Source organism: Pezoporus wallicus, unplaced genomic scaffold (genome assembly GCF_028554395.1).
Source record: "Pezoporus wallicus isolate ANWC-B61680 ecotype Strahan unplaced genomic scaffold, APGP_CSIRO_Pwel_v1 contig_3815, whole genome shotgun sequence".
Classification (NCBI taxonomy): Eukaryota; Metazoa; Chordata; class Aves; order Psittaciformes; family Psittacidae; genus Pezoporus; species Pezoporus wallicus.
In genome coordinates, this window is record NW_026637911.1 from 559,744 (window position 1) to 581,991 (window position 22,248).

General features: G+C 42.2%; 2 protein-coding genes and 1 long non-coding RNA gene across 8 annotated transcripts in view; 2 read left to right on the forward strand and 1 right to left on the reverse strand.

The window, feature by feature from the left end:
• The first annotated feature begins 492 nt into the window (after positions 1-492).
• Positions 493-3,627, forward strand: LOC130598618 (uncharacterized). The gene is made up of 3 exons (XR_008972038.1): positions 493-573; positions 2,581-2,668; positions 3,564-3,627. It is a non-coding gene; the product is annotated as an uncharacterized LOC130598618 (long non-coding RNA).
• A 2,449-nt stretch (positions 3,628-6,076) lies between these two features.
• Positions 6,077-12,972, reverse strand: ENY2 (ENY2 transcription and export complex 2 subunit). The gene is made up of 4 exons (XM_057408197.1): positions 12,779-12,972; positions 8,494-8,564; positions 6,539-6,613; positions 6,077-6,316 (listed from the first exon to the last, which is right to left on the reverse strand). The coding sequence occupies exons 1-4, from the start codon at positions 12,844-12,846 to the stop codon at positions 6,240-6,242; spliced, it is 291 nt and encodes a 96-aa protein (XP_057264180.1). The 5' UTR covers positions 12,847-12,972; the 3' UTR covers positions 6,077-6,239.
• A 401-nt stretch (positions 12,973-13,373) lies between these two features.
• Positions 13,374-22,248, forward strand: part of NUDCD1 (NudC domain containing 1) — a 34,857-nt gene continuing 25,982 nt past the window's right edge. For 2 of the 6 annotated variants that reach the window (XM_057408188.1, XM_057408189.1), the window contains exon 1: positions 13,374-13,528. In XM_057408188.1, the coding sequence (XP_057264171.1) occupies positions 13,417-13,528 (112 nt within the window). In that variant the 5' untranslated portion in view covers positions 13,374-13,416. Of the gene's footprint in view, positions 13,529-15,585; positions 15,678-18,125; positions 18,997-22,248 lie in introns of those variants that run through there. The other 4 variants (XM_057408194.1, XM_057408193.1, XM_057408191.1 and 1 more) reach the window with 4 other exon arrangements.

A 22,248-nucleotide genomic window follows, 5' to 3' on the forward strand; every position in this document is an offset into this window, starting at 1 on the left:
ACAAATCAGCAAGCTGCTCTGGACCTTACATTCTGGGGGATGCCTCTCTTTCTTTCACAAGCGAGCAGAAGTATAAACGTGGAGTATTTATCATGGTTTTACCTTTCTCAGCTGGAAGAAACTGAGCTGCTGCTGCCAGCTCTAGGGAACACTCATAGGCAAATAATGCAGCTCTTCCAGAAAGGCATCTTGTACTCAGGAAAGTGTTGAAGGATCCACCATATTTCTTCATAGCTTGTTCCAGTGATTAAGCAGCTGTGCTTTTACAAGTGTCATCTTGTTTTAAATTTGAATTTGTCTGACTTCTATTTTTGTCTGCTCTTTATGTCCCTTTTCCTCTTGCAGCTTTTTTTTCAGTGCCAGGTTGGATGGAGCTTTGAGCAACCTGGTCTTGAGGAAGATGTCCCTGCACATGGCAGGGGGTTGGAACTGGATGAGCTTTAAGGTGCTTTCCAACCCCAATCATTCTATGATTCTGTGCCTTTCTCTGTTAAAGTGCCCTATGTTTCCTGTTTTCTCCCTGAGGAGGTTCTGACGCATCACAACCCATATCTTCTATCAACTTTCCTTTTAGTAAGTGTCATTGCTTCCAGGAAATTAAATATTGCTTTTGCCCTCTGCACCAGATGTAAAAACTCAATGCAGTGCTGACTTTGTACCCAGGCTGTTGTTGGGAGCCAGCCAACAGGAGAGGCCAAGTTGCTCTGCCCTTGTCAGTGTTCACCTGCAGGCTGCCAGATGCAGATTTTAGCAGCAGCAACTCAATATGTTAGCTCAGGATCAATGACTGAAAGAATGGATAACTGCTTTCCTAGCAACTTCAACTAACAGAAATCAGCATGGATTTCTGAGGGGGTATTTTTTATGCTCTACTTCTAACTACTTCACTAGTTTTAAGGTAAGCATTTAAGAATAATACTGTTCAGGTGGAAAGCATCATCATAAATGGGAAATACACTAAAGTGGGATTAGGCTTTTTCTCATTCCAAGCAGAATGCTAATTAACTAATTCATTACACTAAAGTGGTTAAGTATACATTTTTTATGAGGAATTCATTTTTCCTCATTTTGGGCTCCAGCCATTACAAATTTGGCTCTGCAGCCACAGCTGTTTCTTTTAAAAATTAATAGCTTGAGAAAAACAGGCCAAGTAGAATACAATTCTGATTTCAATTGCAAATATTTAGAAATTTAAAGAAAGCCAGCAGGTAAAAGCATTGGATATTTTCCATTGCTCCCATAAAAGCTCAATCACTAAGTAAGTTAAAGCCAAACTATCAAGGTGCCACAATGTCCTGGGTTTAGCAGTAGCAGTCATTTTTTCTCTTTCTTAGTAGCTTGTGCAGCGCTGTGTTTTTGACTTTTGGCCTGGGGACAGCGCTGATAACACCGATGTTTTCAGTTACTGCTCAAATTTTTAGTCTGACAAAGGACTTTGTGAGGCTCACGCTCTGCCAGAGAAGAGGGGAAGCCGGGAGGAAGCAGAGACAGGACACCTGACCCAAACTAGCCAAAGAGGTATTCCATAGCACAGCATGTCATGCCAGGATGTAACTGGGAGTTACCCGGAAGGGCTATTTTACCGTGGGGCAGAACTACGTATCTGTTGGTGCTTGATCGGGCTGGGTATTATTGGTCGGCAGGTGGTATTGTATTCTCTTCCCTTGTTATTTCCTTTTTCATTATTATTATTATTGGTGGTAGCAGCAGTGATTTGTGTTATACCTTAGTAACTAAACTGTTCTTATCTCAACCTGTGGGTATTACATTTTTTTTGATTCTCCTCCCCATCCCGCCAGGAGTGGGGGGAAAGAAGGGGGGGGGAGGGGAGTGAGAGAGCGACTGCGTAATTTATGGCTGACTTTATTTAAACCATGACACATGATCAAGTAGAATCAAACATATTCCATTATGTGAACTAAAAGATGAGGACATGGGCTAGGTAGTGCAGAGCTGTCACCCCAACGGACCTTCCAGACAGAAGCTCTGAGAGCCATTAGTAACTTTTTAATATCACTGACAGACTATTGCTGGATTACAACAGACTTCAGACACTTGTTCTCCAAGTGATAAAGGCCTGTTCTGAAATACTGTGGCAGTAAACAAGGATGAAGAAGAATGGGGAAAAATAGAATAGGAAAAAAATCCCAACCCAAACAACAACCAAACAAACAAAACACCAGCCACTCCCCACAGCCCCCCCCCAAACAATTGAAAAACTATCTAAAATGTGAGTGTAAGTTTGACATCCCAGCAGAATTTCTTGATGATGTTACTATAATGTTTTTTGACTGGACTGTGTCAACGTGGAGAAGTATTCCTGGGGAAATAGTTATCAAACAAACTAGAATCTAAGCAGTTCCAGTTCATTGTGTATTTCAGACACCTCACTGCCTGACTAAAGGGGGAGGCTAAGCTAACTTCTTTTTGTTGGTCTTTCATTGACAGCAGTAGGACTATTCAATTCACTGTCACATATAGTTTGGATTAGTGCACATCCAGAGCTATACCAATTTACCCCAGCTGTTAACTGACCCATTATTTTAATATCAATTTACAAACAGATTCTATTTTTTACAGGCTTGTTTACAAAAAGAAAAAGCTGAATCAGCTGCTAGAGTGTGTATGTAGGGCTACCATCTAAAAGAAGTAGTTGCCCACAGCTGAGGTAATTCATATCAGTCCTAAACTGTCTCTTCTTGGCTATCTAGTTCTGGGTGCTGTCTGCTTTCGTAAGGAATGGGTGTATTTCATGACACTGAAAATGCAGAAAGTTTGAAGAAGTAGTTAATGCATCTATCTGTGTCTGTACATGCTGTAGCTCTGGAACCTTTAACAGCACAGATAATCATATATTTCAGTGTGTGAAAAGAACCTCAACAGGACAATAATGTGCTGGCTGAATCCTGAATGTTAATGACTGTTTTCAATACTCAGCCAAATGTGTAGAAACTGAAGTTGTTCAGAGAACAGTTTGCAAAACAATGCTACCCTGTCCATCTGAGAATAAAATCTGCAGTTAAAACAAAAATATGAGGCCACTAAGGGGACTTATTCCTCTAGAAACCATCTCCCATTTCTGATATCACCCCAAATCTAACTTTAGTCTTAGAAGATCCATCAAGATGCCTCTTACCAGTCCACGCCAGTGTAATTTGGATCTGCATGTTGTCAAACATTCTTTTTGCCTAGCTTCTGAGTGGGGGTTGCATTGGTGTGGTTAACTGTGGGAACATGTGGTGTTGGGATGTTCACATCAGTGGGCAGCCTGTGTTACCCTCGGAGAGGAGCCACTGCTGTGTGTCTGGAACGTAGTCACTCTGCTGTTCCTTCGGGGTCTCTTTATGCTTTTGCATTTTAAGCCAGTCTGGGCATAACTTCACAACTTATTTTTGTAAGCATGTGAAAGACCTATTTGTCAAACCTTTAACTTCATATTGGTCACCACAACTTTCTGCAAATTCATACAGCATTTGGTCTTTATTCTGCGACAAGCATGAGCTGCCCACAGGGGAGAACTACACTTCACTTACAGCAACTGCACTTCATCTGTCATGTTCTAGATGGAATCTCAAATGTTTACTAATCAGACAACAAGCCTTCTGCATTTCTGTGTCTGAATACCTCTCCCAACACAATGAAAGAAATCAAGTGGAAGCTCTGGAGCAAGTTACTGTATGCCCATGACACTGCAGCCTTTCAACAAGCAAAGACTTTTAGTCATGTACAAGATGTCCAAGAACATCATTAAAGACCACTAAGACTAAAAGAGTAAGGATACAGAAGATATTTTGCAGCCTTGCCAAATATTAAACATATGCTCAGCTAGCGTATATTCTGCTACATTGTGTGAAGAAACATTCTGTATTCCATCAGTTACTAGCATTGGGTAAATTGATTATAGAATGAAGAGCTAAGAATAAATATACATATATGCAATTCAAACAAAACACACCCATTGCAAATGAAGTTGCAGAAGTCAAACTTTGAATTAACATACTGTGCTGATGTTGACTGGGGTATGGTTGGTTTTTTTCCACAGAAGCTAGTATGTTTTAGATTTGTGCTGAGAACAGTGTTGATAATGCAGAGATGCTTTAGTTACTGCTGAGCAGTGCTTAACAGAGTCAAGGCCTTTTCTGCTCCTCACCCCACCAGTAAGTAGGCTGTGGGTGCACACAGAGCTGGGAGAGGACACAGCTGGGACAGCTGACCCAGGGGATATCCCACACTGTATAGCGTCATCCTCAGCAGGAAAAGCTGGGGGAAGGAGGCAGGGGGGAAGTTCAGAATGATGGCTTTCCAAGTAACTGTTACACGTGATGAAGCCCTGCTTTGCTGGAGATGGCTGAACACCTACCTGCCCATGGGAAGCGGTGAGTGAATTCCTTGCTTTGCTTTGCTTGCATTGTAGGGCTTGTGCTTTACCTGTTAAACTGCCTTTATATTAACCCATGAGTTTCTCACTTTCAACTTTCTGGTTCTCTCCCACATCTCACCGAGGGGAGCGAGTGAGTGGCTGTGCGGGGCTCAGTTGCTGGTTGGGATTAATGCAAATAAGCATTTTAAAAGTACAATGAATTTTTAAGTGGAAGAAAGAATTTTCTTCTTTCTGACATCCACCTTTATTTAGCAAAGACAATGACATACAGCAAATGCACTCAACCTGGCAGGAAGATAGTTTTAAAACAGCACAGCACAGGTTCTCAGAAGGGGCATCTGTCCTGCAACAGATCCCAGTTCTGGCTCCTTCCATGCTCCAGTCTCAGCAGGAACTTGGTCTTGTGTAGACAAAAGGTGTTCATGACTGATTATGTCTTGTCCCACTCACTGACAGTCAGTATTGCCCAGTTTGGACTAACTTTTGTCTAGTGCCAGAGGAACAATAACCACCTTCGGCTGTTGCTGGACTCTTCTCTCACATCTGTTGCCCAGCTCAGACTGAGCAGACACAATAACTGAACACTCGCAGCCTGGCACCAACAGCCCTGCACTGCTGTTCTGTCCCATCCCTGTGCAGGGGGGAGCTCAGCCCATTCACAGCCTGCCTTCCAGTGAGCACCCAGCACTTTGCTATGAACCAGAGCACATTATTTTTCTCATCCACAGCCAAGGAACCAGGAGGCACAGGCATTGTACACCCCATGCATGAGGTACTGGTTCCCCCAGAAGGATCCTTGGGAAGTGCTTGCAGCAACGACTGAGGAATGAAATCCACAAATCCATGGGAGCAGGCATGACTTCCTGAGCCCCACTCTAAGTGACAGTTTTGAGAGTATTCTTGTAATTAGGAGCATAGAGATTTACACTGAGTCAATTAACTTTTCACAGTGGCCAAGTAACGACAGTGTCTAATTGCTCAGTTTTTGCTCATGCTTCTCCTCCACTTCATCATCTGTCAAAGGCCTCAAATCGAAGCTGGCAAAAATTGAATGTTCTCACTTCAAAGCCCCTTTCCCAATTCTCTCTATTCATCAGCTTTATTTTTGCAGCCATTTATAGAGCTGGCTAATGTTGCAGATACCGATAAAAGAATTTAAAGAGACTTAATGTTGGCAAATGATTGTATTAAATTTCAAAAGGCCCTAAAGATCAACATAATTTTTAATTACCAATAACACAGGCAAAGCTAGAAAACAGTAGTTGTGGATCAGAATAGTGACTCTCTAATTGAAGTAAATGTGAAGAGATACAATTGTCTTTGAAAAATTCAACCTCTTATGAATTACTGTGTGAATACTTACTTACAACACAAATCGTGGACTTCAAACCACTCACTCTAAAGCAAAGAAGTACTGGGAGGAATGTCACCAACTTTTTCATGTAGTCTTAACTTCTTCATGCCGTCCAGCTACTTACTCAGGGAAAATTAGAAAGGATACGCTCAGTAGTATGTCATATCCCATTTTCCACAGACTTCTTTCTCCCTTCTGTATTTCTACCTCATACGCTTATTGACCTCACTTCTTTTTTTTGAAAATTTGATTAATTCTGCACAACCATATAACATTATGGCTTATTAAAACCAGGAACAGGTGATGCCGTATCACTGTGCACTGACACAGAGAAGAGCCTTAGAACCACAAATCCACAATTTTTTTTATTAAAATAACACCAAGTTTAAGAAATCAATGCAGTGCAAAGGAACTTCAGCTCATCATCCTTAAGTATGTAAACTGCATTCCAATCCTTACATGACTGACATAATACAGAAACACTATCCTAGGTGAATGCCAAAGTTAAAGACTGGCATGCTGGGCAAGGAAGGTTCTTATTCTTTGCAAGAGTTCTTTCTTTACACTGTCTGGTACCAAGGCTGAAACACAAATAAGAAAGCAAGAAGTAAAAAAGCAGGACAACATGGAAAATACGCTAATACCGACCTTTCACAACAGCTATTTTTTTTTTTGTTCTTGCAATTCTGTTAATACCTGAAAGTAACTGAAGCTACTTGATTCTTACATAGCACATCTATATTTTTCCCATTTAGAATGGCATATTTATATGTCCTAACACATCCATGTTTACATTTTCTTACCTCTGCCTTTGGGAGTGATTTCTGCCACCAAATCGTCAACAGTAACATGCTCTAATCCTTTTTCTTTAATAACATCTGGGGAAGACCAAGAATGATATTTTTAAGTCTTTTAGCACATTAATTAGAAGACAAAACCTATGCCAAAGATTAAGAGACAAAACCTGCAAACGTAGGTCATCAGAGGATATAAAGTAGCATGTGACCTAAATGTAACTCAGTGCCTACTGCATTGCACAGTGGATTTAGCCTCTCATTCATACCATGGGTTTAACAATTCGAACTTGGAATTACTGATGCATCTTGATCAGCTCATGTTTTAGAATCCAACACAACACAGTTTAAGCTTATCTGAGCATTACCAGGTGTCTGTATTGCTTGAGTGTTGTAGCACTTATCTCTTCAAACACGTTATTTACATGATAGGGAGAAAGAGATGCAGTTGGAAAAAGACTTTGTAACATACAGCAAGAGAGAACACAGAGACAGTAAATGCTCACTACTCCTCCTAATTGGTTTAAATAACACCTCTATATTTCAACAAAGTAAAAAAGCATCTCTGAAAGAAGATATGCATCTACAGCAAAAGACAGATTAAGATATGCTGTATGATTAACGCATACCAGCATTTAAACAACTGCCTACTTATAGTACCGTGAAGACCTAAAGATGCAAAGTCAATGCTGAGAAGAAACTTCCAATCAGCAGCATAAACCTGATTTTTTTTTTGTGGAAATGTGAATGTTTTTAACTGTATCCATAGGACTGATTGTTCAAGACACTAAATCCATTTTCTGAACTGACATCACATGAACTATTAGTTAACTGTTTTTCTTGGTTGAATTTCCTGTTGAAGATAATCCTGGATTGCTCAACATTGGCTTTAACCCACAATGTCAAGAAGCTCTAGAATGAACTACCAAAAACCACCCCAAAACCCCCAGCCCAACAATAACAACAACAGACCCCCCCTCCCACCCCTTCCCAATTCCTCTCTGTCCTTTCCTTTGGAGGCTGTTAGGCCCTTAACACGGACAAACAAACTTCTGCTTGCAGTTATAGTTCAAAGTACCAATATAAACCAAACATTTTACATAGCTTTCCTATAGCAGAGTATATGAAGTTGAGAAGGCAGATAAACATCCCTTCCACTACCTGTACTACTGAAATACTTCTGGCAGTGGTATCAGGCAGACAACTGCCAGCATGGATCATTTCAGCCTTTTCTGCAAATCCACCTATGAAAACAATTTAACACACTCAGCCCTATAAAAAGAAAAGCCTTGTGATGGAATATTCAGTAGCTGGGCACAATAGACCAAATCAGAACTAAAGCAAAAACTCCAGGGATTTGTTATTTGCTTTAAGGAAATTTCATCATGTGGTAGTATTCCTGGTTGCTGAAATACTATTTGTAAATCTCATATAATTTACAAGCCAGTAAATTGTAGCAATGCTCAAAACTTAACTCAGAACTAAAGATTCAGGTATCTAGAGGTTCATCAGCTTCTTTTCTCTCATCTAAGTAGATGATCTTACTTTCAAGAACTGTAGTTTGAAAGAGTACAAATGTACTTCGTCTCCCATGTGCAAACAGAGTTCTTTCAAGCTGTTAAGTTGCATATCACTGTATTTGCTCCATCTTCTTCTATCTTGTTTTTTATTCTCCAGTGGTAAGGAAGTCATCTTTCTCAAAACAAAAAGCTGTATCATCATGAATATGTAGGGAATCAATTCCAAGAATTTTCCTCCTGCACTTAAGAAGGTTCAGATCAGAAAAGAAGTGTCCAAGATGGCAAGCTGCTTTCTTGCATGCAAAACCAATTGCCAGGGATACCTTCCTCTTGCCCATGTCTTATTTAAATTGAGTGTTACACAGCAAAGCCTTCATCTGGGACTTTTACTTGGCCAGAACCTCAGTTGATTACAAAGGATATTAGTTATTTGACCCCTGTTACCTTTGCAATGTGCCTTCAGCTGATCCTTCCAGCCGCATTCGATTAATTTGGCTCTAAGCAACTCTTTAAGGCTGTTAAGACAATATACAAACCTGTTAGGAACAGCAAACATTGCTGACAGCTTAACTATGTTTCAGGATGACAATTAAGTCTACAATTCCTGCCCACAACAGAACTCCCAGCGGAAACAGCTGAACAGCATGTGAACCCTAACCTGAATATTAATTTCAGTTTACCATGTTGGACTGAGAGGAGTTGGCTGCTCAGAAGCTAATTTCACAGTATTTCTTTCAGGCAGCATTGATGCTGCAGCCACAGAAAAGAGGCAGAAGCCCTTGAGTCACTTGAACTGCTCAGGTCTACTCTGTTAGCATACGTATGCTAACTTTAAAAGTTAAAATATTTCACCTAAAAACAGGCCTTCAAAGGAAACCTTCCCTCTTCCCTTCTAAAAGAAGAATTCCATACAACTGTTTTCAACAGCAGGTTTCTCTTCCCAGTTACGCTTTAGCTCATGTTGGGTGAAGACAAAGGGACCGTGTATCTTCCTAATGTGGTTAGCAATTACAAGCATAAGCAAAAAGGATTCAGGCGTTAAAATGGACAAGACTTACAACAATCTGCTGCAATGATACATCTACTCCATATATCAATAAAGAATACTGAAAGCTAGCTACGAAAGTGAAAATTAGTACTGATCATAGAAAGGCTCTGATAAAACTTGCTTATAATACAGCTTTTGATGTCCTGACAAAACTCTTCTCACTGTTAGACTAAAATAGTTCCCAATACCATTTCAAGAAATTGTTTGCTCTGCTGAAGCTCTGTGCAATCTCCAATGGGATGGTCACAACCAGGAAAGGAGCACAGTGTAGACACCATGTCTGTGAAAGGTTACACTGGGCACAGGGCTATGCGATGACCTAGGGAGAAGACTCCTTCTCATACAGGCCTTGAGAAATAAAGGAAATGGAGCTTTTGGTGCATGGTGTTATGAGTATAGTGAAATGATGATGAGGATGCATGGCCAGCGGGTCAAGGGAGATGATTCTCCCCCTTCTACTCTGCTGAGACACCACAGAGAGTACTGTGTGCAGCTCTGTAGTTCTTAGCACAGGAAAGACATGAACCTGTTGGAGAGGGTCCAGAGAAAGTCCACAGAAATGATCAGAGGGACAGAGCACCTCTCCTATGAGGAAAGGCCGAGAGATTTGGGGTTGTTCATCCTGGAGAAGCTTCAGGGAGACCCTATTGTGGCCTTTCAGTTCTTTAAAGGGGCCTATAGGAAAGCTGGGGAGAGACATTTTAACAGGAGACATTGTGATAGGATGAGAGGTGGTTTTAAATTAAAAGAGGGAGATTCAGGCTAGATGTGTGACAGAAGTTTTTACAAGGAAGGTGTTAAAATACTGGCACAGGTTTCCCAGAGAGGTGGTGGATGTGCCATCCACAGAGACATTCAAGGCCAGGCTGGATGTGATTCTGGACAACCTGATTATTTAAAGATGTCCCTGCTCATTGCAGAGGGCTGGACTGGATGAGCTTTGAAGGTCCCTTCCAACCCAAACTATTTATAAGTTTGCTAATGATATGTAACTATAATGCAAATAAAACAGACTTAAGAGACAGAAAAGGCCAAAACCTAGCTGCCACACCACACTGCATAATTCACTTGTCTACCTTTATTGGGATCCCTAGAATGACTTGCACAAGTTCTGTTTTATGTGTTCTGTTGCATATTTATTTCCCTAACAAGAGACAAGTACACAGGAGAAAATCAAACAGGGAAGCTTTGTCTCATTATCAGGAAATAACAAGATTTGACTGCAACAAGTGCATTTAATGGTGATTTTTGTAAGAACCAAGAGCTTTAAAACAAAAAAGCTGTTTGAAGGCAAGGCTGTTTGAAGGTAAAGGGGCCAAGATAGTTGGTTGGCATTCAAGGATTGCTTTTTCTGAGCTCAAGATCAGAGCATCCCGACACGTAGGAAGTCAAGGAAGAGGGCCAGGAGACCTGCGTGGCTAAATAGGGAATTGCTGGGTATGCTCAAGTGGAAGAGGAGAGTTTACAGGTCATGGAAGGAGGGGCTGGCCACTTGGGAGGAATATAAGGCTGCTGCTAGAGGATGTAGGAAGGCAGCTAGGATGACTAAGGCCTCCTTAGAATTAAACCTGGCAAGAAGGGTCAAGGACAGCAAAAAGAGCTTTTCCAATACATGGCAGATAAAACTAACATCAGAGGCAATGTAGGCCCACTGATGAACGGGATGGGTGCCCTGGTGACAGAAGATACAGAGATGACAGAGTTACTGAATGCCTTCTTTGTCTCTGTCTACTCTGCTGCAGGCAGTCCTGAAGAGCCCTCTACCCCTGAGACGTTAGATGAAGTCAGGTCGACGGAGCGGTTTGCCTTAGTCGATGAGGAATGGGTTAGAGACCAGTTGAGCAGTCTGGACATCCATAAATCCATGGGTCCAGATGGGATGCACCCGCGGGTGCTGAGGGAACTGGCGGAAGTCATTGCTAGACCACTCTCCATCATCTTTACCAAGTCTTGGGAAACGGGAGAGGTGCCTGAGGACTGGAGGAAAGCAAATGTCACTCCAGTCTTCAAAAAGGGCAAGGAGGAGGACCTGGGTAACTGTAGACTGGTCAGCCTCACCTCCATCCCTGGGAAAGTGATGGAACACCTTATCCTTGGTGCCATCTTAAGGCATATCAAGGATAAGAGGGTTATGAGGGGCAGTCAACATGGCTTCACCAAGGGGAAATCATGCTTGACCAATCTCCTAGCCTTTTATGAGGAAATAACACGGTGGATGGATGATGGCAGAGCGGTGGATGTGGTCTACCTTGACTTCAGCAAAGCATTTGACACAGTCTCCCACAGCATCCTCACAGCTAAATTGAGGAAGTGTGGACTGGATGATCAGGTAGTGAGGTGGACTGTGAACTGGCTGAAGGAGAGAAGCCAGAGAGTGGTAGTCTATGGGGCGGAGTCTAGTTGGAGGCTTGTAACTAGTGGAGTGCCTCAAGGGTCAGTACTGGGACCGGTATTATTTAATATATTCATCAATGATTTAGATGAGGGAATTGAGTGTACTATCAGCAAGTTTGCTGATGACACTAAGCTGGGAAGAGAGGCTGACATGCCAGAAGGCTGTGCTGCCATCCAGCGAGACCTGGACAGGCTGGAGAGTTGGGCAGGGAATAACTTGATGAAATATAACAAGGGAAAGTGTAGAGTCCTGCATCTGGGCAGGAACAACCACAAGTTCCAGTATAGGTTGGGGAACGGCCTGTTAGAGAGCAGTGTAGGGGAGAGGGACCTGGGGGTCCTAGTGGACGACAGGATGACCATGAGCCAACACTGTGCCCTTGTGGCCAAGAAGGCCAAGGGCATCCTGGGGTGTATTAGAAAGGGGGTGGTTAGTAGGTCGAGAGAGGTCCTCTTTCCCCTCTCCTCTGTCCTGGTAAGACCGCATCTGGAATATTGTGTCCAGTTCTGGGCCCCTCAGTTCAAGAAGGACAGGGGCCTGCTGGAGAGAGTCCAGCGCAGGGCAACAAAGATGATTAAGGGAGTGGAGCATCTCCCTTATGCGGAAAGACTGAGGGAGCTGGGTCTCTATAGTTTAGAGGAGACTGAGGGGTGACCTTATTAGTGTCTATAAATATATAAAGGGGGAGTGTCACGAGCCAGGCTCTATTCAGTGGCAAACAATGATAGGACAAGGGGTAATGGCTACAAACTAGAACACAAGAGGTTCCACTTAAACTTGAGAAGAAACTTCTCAGTGAGGGTGACGGAACACTGGAACAGGCTGCCCAGGGAGGTTGTGGAGTCTCCTTCCCTGGAGACATTCAAAACTTGCCTGGACACATTCCTGTGTAACATTATCTAGGTGTTCCTGCTCCGGCAGGGGGATTGGACTAGATGATCTTTTGAGGTCCCTTCCAATCTCTAGCATACTGTGATACTCTGAAAAAGTGCCAGAGTAAGAAAAAACTAAGAGTACGAGTTTAAGAATAAGTTTAAGAGTTCATAAGCCAACCACCCCCTCCTTTATTTTCCTATCTCCCCTTTTCAAGTGAAAAACTAACAGAAAACTGCTCAAAAGACAAAAATAAAAGATTTTTAATACAGCTTTCCATAATACATATGGCTTTCACATGCAGGTATTTGCAGGATTTAGCGTTAAGTTTACTTAATCTTTACTTCTAGGAGTGTCTCATGTTCGATGGTATTTTTAGCTTCATGGTGGCAAGGAAACAGAAGCCTGCTTACCGTTCTCGCTCTCCTGTTTCTATTAGCTTTTGGTTAATGGTTGCTCTCATCTGGGCATCTTTGTTCATGTTGGAAGTCCCGGTTTTTCACAAACGACTGGGAGCAGAAGAGGGGCTGACCACCATCCGTGTCACTAACACAACAAAAGGAAAGTCACTCACACAGTTAGAGGCAGCACCGCGACCGCTGCTAACGACCCATCCCCACTGCTAACGACCGAGGGAGCCCCGGAATCAGCACCAGAACAGCACCCGCCGGGCCAGGCCGCCCAGCTCTGGGGCGCCGGTAGCTAACCGAGCCGCTGAAGCGGGCGCGGCCTCCCCGCATCCCGTCCTTCCTCACCCCTCTCCCTTCCCCCAGTCCGCGCCTCTCTCGCCCGCCCGGGCTCCCCCCGCGGCCGAGTCGGAACTGCGAGCACGGGGCAAGGCCCCAGCAGGCCACAATCCGTCGCCACCGGCTCACCCCTCCGCAGCTCGGCACAGCCAGGCCCCGGCGGCAGGAGGTGGAGCACCTCGCTCTCGGGAGCCGACAGGAAGTGCGGCTGAGGACTACAGCTCCCGGCATGCCCCCCGGTCCCGGCCCAGTGGTGCTGCGCGGCGGCTCCCGCGTGTTCGCCGAGCTGTTCTTGGTGTCGCGGCATGGCGGCTCACTGCTCTCTGCAGGCCAAGCGCCTGCTCCTGGACCCCAAGTTCGAGGGTTACAAGCTGTCCCTAGAGCCGCTGGCCTGCTACCAGCTGGAGCTCGACGCGGGTGAGGAGTGGGGCGGTGCGGCACGGCGCGGATGGGCGGGTGAGACCGCCGGCCTCCCCTTCGCCCTGTGGCCTGGGGGGTCCTCCTGCAGTGCTCCGCTGAGAGGCCCAGCGGCCCTCGTTGCAGGCGTGCCCTAAGATGGGGGCAGCCCGGCGCTCTGCGCCGGGCGGCCCACGCGCCTGTTCTGGGTCGGAACAGCCGGTGGTTGGCATACCTGGCGTTTCCTCTTGGTTTCTCTCGTTAGAATTGGCTGCACCGTTGTCTTTGGTGTCGTCCCCCCGTGTTCACCCAGCTCCGTGTGGTGGACCAAGGTCTCAGGCTGTTGTCACACGACTGCATTACAATGGCCTGCCCCTGTGAGTTTGAACTGAGTTTCTAAATGAGTAAGGAAATCTGTGTGATAAATCTGGCTTTGCCTTGTACATAGGCAGTAGTGTTCATAATGGCAGGGTACATGTGAGGGTGATGGATTGCAGGTGATTTATAGAAGTATGTATAAAATCAGTATCTCTTACAGACCTCAGCAGTTACCGTTTTTACTTTCTTGCTCTGCCAGCCGTTCAGATGAGGATCTAAGGGTTGTTTATTTCGTGCTCTGCTTTTTCTGCTGTTATGAGTAACATTTGAGGTACTGGGCCATTAATGGGCTAATTTGCTGAGAAGAATGTTAGCACAAAGTGATGTTGGAAATGTGCTTACGACCTTAGCCATGCCCCCTGAAATCTCTCATCCACCTACAAAAAGACCTAAATAAAGGTATGGGCTTTGTTGGTGGATGAATTACTTTTCTGAGACAGTAATATACAATTCGGGTGGACTGATCTCTACCTCTGTATGTCTGCTGATTTATGTGCCTGTCTACAGAGCTAGCTGTTACTTGTTACTTTGGTTTGTGTTAAATACATGGTATTAGTAGTGGATCAGAAAGGTGTGTTTGCCATGGTGAATTGTGGCAGAATGTGAAGCTGTATGTGAACTGTATATTGCAGGAGTGAATGAACGTGAGGTGATACTGTGTGCGTCTGTCATAGGACTGGAAGATTCAAAAAGAGTAACATTTTTGTTATATGCTTTGACATTTTTTACTGTAAGACTAATTTAGGTGTCCCCTTTCAAAAGACAGTCCAAATATGAGTTAGTGAATGTGTGTTAGGAGTGTATTACAGCTATGTCTAAGATGACAGCAGTTAGTGTGGTGTAGGTACAGCCTCTTAGTTTGCCCTTTATTTGGTACTCTGCCTGTGGTTAGATAAGCTCTGTGGTTCTTGGGTAGTCAGTTGTGCAGCTGTTCTCAGTAGGTGCGGTTTACAGATTCTTATTGAACTTCTTGAATGATGGAGTCGCCAACGGAGAAATGCATCTAACCAGTTCTTGTCTATTCAGATATTTTATGTAATAGCTTCAGTAACCTGTGTGACAGAAGATTGGTATGTGTGCCATTCTCCAATTCCCACAGCACAGAGGCCCAGATACCTGTTTTCTCAATGTTTTATCTATATTTCAGCCTGTTCTTAGGCCGTACAGCTGGCGCTGTCTCCTTGCTGTTTTTTTCTTACTCCAAGGCAGTTTTTTCACAATACAGGGATGTTCTGTACCTGAACTTTGTGTTTCTTGTCTAATATGTATGCATGAAACTGAGGGCATCCTTTCACAACTTGAGTTTTATGTTATGCAGGAATAATGGGTTGAGTTGTAGAAACAGTGGGTGGTGTGTAGGCCATGGCTTTTTCAAATTACTGCAAGAGATAAGTTAATACTGTGTTAGAAGGCCAAGGACTTGTGCTTTCCAGCACATTGTGAGCAGATTAGAAGTCTGAGGAACATAATGAAGAACTTGGTAGTTTGTGTGTCATTAAATTAATATTTGTCACTGAGTGAAGAGTTTCAATTTCCTCAGAGTGAGAGTGAGCAAAGTACAGTAGCTGAAATAAATGTCACATGTTTAGGAAAACTGTCAGCATGATTTCTGATTTTATTCGCAACTGTGTGGAAAATGCAGTGATAGTATATGGAAGATTAGTGTAAAAAGGCTGTTGAATTTTTTGTTTGTTTTCCAGGAACTGAGTTCAGGAATCCTTGTCTCAAATGACCTGAGATTTGGAGTTCTGCCTGTGTGGCATCCCAAATTTCATGGCAGTAAGATGAGCATGTGAGCTTTAAAGTGCTTTGAATATATGATAATAAATAGAAATAGGTACTTATTCTTAAGTAGAACTGAATTAACTCAGTTGAAGTATTTATGCAGTGTTAATACAAACTTGCATATTAAGCATTAGGGTATTAATCTTTGATATTTCATCTATGTTTTTATATTTAACCATTTTTATGAATTTCACTGCTAGCTGTAAGCTAAAATGGCTGAAAGAAATTGGCGCATGGAGTTGATGCAGGTTTGTCCTACTGGAGCAGATGGATGGCAACACATGGTACTGCAGGACAATTTGTGTTGGTTGTCATGCTCCTGGGGGCTACAGTGAGCTTCATTTTCTGACCATTGTGTAAAAGTTAGTATTCAGTTCCAGTTTGCCTTTAACTGTAAAACTGCAGTTGCCAGGAATTTGCTGTGGTCAGACGTGCAGCAGAAAGAATTTTAAAACATTTATTTAATATATTTATTTTGTTAGATCTGTGCTAGAGGGGAATTTTCTAGTGAATATCTTAAATATAAGGTCACAGGGATGAATGGTGAAATTCTGGGATCTTACGTTCCCTTTTAAATACTGGGATTTGCATGTTCATCTTTTATTTCTTCTTTACTCCTGCCTATTCTGTCCTAATTAATCTAAACTTTCACAGTCATTACTCTCTCCTTTCTCATCCTGAGAGCATGTTTTAACTAGTAATGAGTCCCACACTGTTATATGTTTAATTCCAAACTCTTTATCCTAAGTTTTGTGTATTTTTATTTTCCTCAATTTATTTTCATAACTTATTTCCTAGTGATTCCTTTGCACTGAGCTTTGTATGGCCTTTCTTTTAAACCACTGAATCTTTGAGAGGGTAGAAAGAATGTCTTGTTTACAGTCACCTCTTCTGCCCTGATCTGAACTCAACAGATCCCAGAGCAGTCAGTGGCTGTGGGGCAGATTGTCTCCAACAAGAACCATGTCTAAGATGCATGTAGTTTTTAGAGGAATGAAAACCTCACTCTTGACTTCCACTGATCAGATGTAACTTGATTCCTTTTTTTATCAGAGGCTTAGAAGTTACTCAGTTGTGGGTTTCCCTCATGCCTTTCCTCTCTATTTTTTCTATTTGGCAGAACTGTTATATCAAAAAACATACACCATGCCTCACCTGCAGTACTGCATTCAGCTCTGGAGCCTCAGTACAGGAAAGACACAGACCTGTTGGAGAGGGTCCAGAGAAGGGCCACAAAAATGATCAGAGGGATGGAGCACCTCCTTTGAAAGTCACTTCTAACCCAAACTATTCTATGATCATACCATAACAGCTGAAAGGCATAGTAAACATTCACTCAAACGTGGAGCTCCTGTTGCAAGCCAGGAGAACATGCAGAGAGTACATTCCTTCGATTATGTGCATTTATGGGTTTTTGTCACTTCTAAAAATAAAAAAAATGGTATTAATGAATGCCTGCTCTGCTTGCAGCCTGTTAGGACCAAAAGGTCTCTACTTCTGTGAAACACAGTTGCCCATTCACTCTGCTTGAGTGAAAAGTAGTTGTCTTACTAATACCACATGAATATAATTTGTGTCTTTATGAAGCCAAAGATACTGATATATTTCAAACATTTATAGCAGTTTCCATTTGTGTTTTCCATGTCCATTTGAAAAAATTATAGAATAAAAGTCTTCTATATATGAGAAATACTAAGAAACTGTGAGCCATAGCTGTAGTTCACTATACTATCAGCTGTACTGATACTTTCACAAATGTCTTGCAAGCTTTTGGATCTTGTTCAATTTATTTGTTCCATTTTTTTTTTGTGTGATAGATCATATTTACTTCCAATGCTTGTGTAAGTAATGTGATTAGGGAAAAATACTTCATTACAGAGTATCTGTCAGCCTGTGCTTGTTTTCAGCAAGCTAGGTGTTTATTAAAACAGGAACATTTTGTGTTTAGTCTGTTAAGGTACTGCAGTAGAATAACCAAGCCTTGTACTTTTACTGAACAGCAGCAATGAGATGATGCTGCCGTTATGTATAAAAGGATATTTGTTGATATTAAAGGAAAAAGAGTACAGGGTTAAAAAGATCTTTGGATGCTTATACTAGAAAATAAATTAAGCTCTTCCACGAGGATATAAATTTATATGAAATACTGAATTACTGCCACTGGGTGGCATTGCAGGTCAAACTATGACATACAAGCATATAACATTCAGTGCACCAAAATAGTATGTTGTTATAATTATTTTACATATTTTCCAGTATTGTAAAGGTGTTTTGATGTATTCAGTGAAACATCTAAAAATGGGGGATGGAGGGGGTGTTCCTCACTAGTTTTCCTTTTTTTTTTTTTTTCAGTTCTGCTGAATCATGTTTGATGGCAGATATAAGACTTCTCTATTTATTTATAGTCCCTTGATAGTGTTCTTTATTCAGAGGAGCTTTTTTTTTTCGCTGCAGAGTAATAATTATAATAAAATCCACTTAGGTCAGAGATGTCTCACTCCTGTTGATTCTTATGAGTTCCTTTCCATTTAGTGCTTTTTCTTTTAGGTAAAGGTGACATGGCATGAAACTCTTTGCTTAATTATCTTTGAACTATTTTGAGTCAAATTACTTTTTCAAGCATGAAACGGGAGATAAATACAATTCTAGAAAAGTGGCATCATTTTCTTTGTACTAGTCTGAAATATCCCACCTATCAGCGTTATTGAGAAATAATATTGAAAGATGGGATATAATTTATACATTCTGTATATTTGGTCTCTTTTTGGGTATGACAGAGTATGAATCAATGTTCCTGGGTTTTAGTAGTGCAGATTTATCAAAGTTGAAGGAGACCATGTATCATTCTGTTGAGTAGCTGTCATTAATTGCTGCTTGTTAATTGAGCCTCCAAAAAATGAAGAGCCCAGTGCTAGACTCTTAAACAAACAAACCGTCCCCCCAAAAAACACACCAAAACACCCCAAACAAAGTGCACAGAACAACCCATACAACAAACCCTACCATAAACCTAACAAAAGCAAAAATCGGCAAAAAAATCCTGACCAAACAAAACCAGGCAAAACTGTGTGACTGAATAAGGTGGTGATCTGATTGAAGTATTTCTTCTTTTCCATTTAGATTAACTTCTCTTTTTCCTGAATTTGCTTTATTAAAAGTCTCTGTTTCTTCTCTCTTTTGTGCTTTATTATTCTGCACTCAGCTCTGTTGATTTTCTCTTCATTTTTCCAAGGACCATCAAGAAAACTTGAACCTGGAAGGCTGTAGAAAGGAAGGAATGAACTTCATCCTAGTGTAGAATCTCCTATAAACTATTTGAGCACATGGTATGTGATAGCAGATGGCATTTGTGCACACATTTCACTTGATCACAGAATGGATTTCAATTAATTGAGGATGGAATAGTTACTGTAATTATTTCTCCTTGGCAGAGAGCTATATATACAGGATACATTTTGCAAGCAATTGATAACCTTATTTAAAGTGTTTTATGACAGTACAGTACAGATTTGTTTGAGTTCCTGGTTTAAAATTGCCCATATATTGTATAGTTCCTGACTCCTGTTTCTGAAGAATTAATTCAATGTTGCAATTGTGCAGTATTCCTGATCCCTTGTTATTCAGGGTGTGTCAGCACTACAGGCTGAAAAACTCAAGGCCAAAAACTTTATTCATGGTTATAAAGCTCATCACATTACAGTCAGCTAACCAGTAGTGTATTGTTCCAATAATTTTCTTGACAGGTTGTACATTTGCTTCAGGAACCATCTAATTTGGAATGTTCACTATGTGTTTCAGTTGCAATTCTGACAGCAGCATGTCTAGGGGGGTGAGGAGGGAGAAGTGGAGAAGAAAAGCCTTCTGAAGTAAGACAGTTTTAGGTTTTCTGTGTTAAAAAAGCTTTACATGCTTCCGCATGTGTGTTTAATTTCAGAAGAACAGTTAATGTAACTATACAGGAAGTAGATGACATGTACTTGGTTTCACTGGAAACAATTACCCTGGATTATATTTGATTTTGTCTTTAATTGCTTGCAGAATATTCACATCATCTCATGTCATGTTAGAAAAAATATCTCTGTGATAAAGCTTGATTGTACAAACAGCTTTAAAAACATTTTTCACAACAAACATATCCTTCTAATCTCTTTTACTGTAATGTAAATTTCTTTTAGTGTAATTTACTGTAAAATATTCTAATTATTTAAAGTAGGAATTGGAATGGATAGCAGTCTTTCCCACTATGAAAGATGCATTTTCTTCTGTCTCCTTTGTGGATATTCTAGCTTGTTTTGAAGGGCCTTGGCTCTTCAAGGGAACAGTAATTTATTTATTGGAGGTGTATAGAAATCCCTCCTGTGTGGTGAATGTGAATAATGATTTGAGCTGAGTGGAATTAATACTGTTGGCTTGCAAATATCAACAGTGATTAGAAGACTAATTGCTAATTATACTCTCATTTTGCATAGTGTGACTGGGTATTTTTATTAATCAGACAGTATAATCTTGCACAGTTTCCTGTAGTCACTTTTACGTTAACAGCCCATGTCTCTGGTGGGGTCAGTTTTCACTGAGCCATCTAGTGACTGTCTGATGGATGGTTTTGTGACAGCTATGCAGTGGCACTGATTGCACTGCAAAATGATCTGCTGTTGCTGTAACTGGTGTTCTGGCAGAGCAGAGGAAACTGCTGGTTCTTCAGTAGGTTTTAAGTAGATGCTAAAGAGCATAAGAGGTCCAAGATGGGGACTGCTACATAGAGTTGTGAATGGCCCCTGATACGAGTATGGATGGAAGTGAAATACTGGAAATAGCTTTGCTCTGGTTTTGAGCAGAAAAGAGAAGAAAGTGGAAGCTAAAATAGTAGGAATTAAAGTAACTGTTGCTGTGAGAAGGATTAACCTTGAGGTGCTTTCCCCATACTCTGGTTTTAGAGGCTAATCGTCATGGACTGACAGAGTTTACTTAAAACTGTCTAAAGGATTTTACCTGTGTGAAGTTCAAGATAAACTTCCTGCAAGGAAGCTAAGGATCCTGGGTTGTTGACGGTACTGGAGAGTGAACCGGGGTTCCAGTCTGTCTGAGACTACTTGCAGAAGGATGGACTAGACTCCTACTGATGTCTTGGCTAAAATTTGATGATTTTCTATATTTTTAGATGTTGAAACTGCAGCTGATCTCTAGGTATGGAATAGGAAGAAAAAGCTGCATAGGTTAAATAAAAACTTGGCTTGTCTTAGGTAAGACCAGTTCTGATTACTGGCAGCTGAGGAGAGGTTTTCTGTTTGGAAAAATCTTCCTCAAGTGGATGAGCACAGGTAGCAAGCTTCTTGCCTTGAAGAAGGTACTGTAATAGCGAACAGCCAGTGTTTCAGCTTCTTTCAGTCAGAAAAAGCTTAGTTGGAAATTTTGGTGGCACTTTGGCTATTTCAGGGGTGGCTTCTGTTGAGAAGCTGCCAGAAGCTTCCCCCATCTCCAATAGATCCAGTGCCAGTCTGCTCCAAGACAGACCCAGCCCTGACCAAGGCCGAGCCCATCAGTGATGATGGTAGTGTGTCTGGGATAATACATTTAAGAAGGGAAAATGTTACTGCACAGGAGCAATTGCAGCTGGAGAGAGGAGTGAGAATATGTGTGAGAAACAGCTCTGCAGACAGCAAGGTCAGTGGAGGAGGAGGGCAGGAGGTGCCCCAGGCACCAGAGCAGAGATTCCCCTGCAGCCCGTAGTGCAGATCATGGTGAGGCAGGCTGTGCCTCTGCACCCCGTGGAGGTCCCAAACCTTCACTGGAGCAGGCTCCTGGCAGGACCTGCAGCCCCATGGAGAGAGGAGCCTGTGCTGGAGCAGGTTTCTGGCATGAGCTGTGACCACAAGGGGGACCCACTCTGGAGCAGTTCGTGTCTAAAGGACTGTACCCATGGAAGGGGACCCATGCTTGAGCAGTTCATGAAGAGCTGCAGCTTGTGGAAAGGACTCCATTTGGAGAAGTTAATGAAGAACTTAAGGTCCTTTTCCACCCTAACTGTTTTATGATTCTGTTTCTTGTGGGAGAGACTCCATGCTGGAGCAGGTGAAGAGTGTGAGGAGTTCTCTCCTGGAAAGAAGGAGCAGCAGAAATGACATGTGGTGAACTGATCACAACCCCCATTCCCTATCCCCCTGTGCCACAGGTGGGGGCAGGAGGTAGAGTAAATCAGGAGTGAAGTTGAGCCTGGGCAGAAAGGAGGAGTTTGGGAAAGTGTAAAATTTGGTTTTACTTCTCTTTATCATGCTCTGATTTGACTGGTAATAAATTAAACTAATTTCCACAAGTCAAGTCTGTTTTGGCCATGATGGTAATCGGTGAGTGATCTCTCTCTGTCCTTTTCTTGATGCATGAAGGTTTTGTTACATTTTCTCCCCCTTGTCCAGCTGAGGAAGGCAGTGACAGAGCGGCTTTGGTGGGCATCTGGTGTCTGAGCAGGATGAGCCCACCACCATGGGCCACTAATGGTTATAGTTACTGCATGGTCTCAGTGAATGGCTGCACTGGCCTTCAGTGAGGTTGACCTGCTTTCCAAGTTTATGGTGAAATTTTAA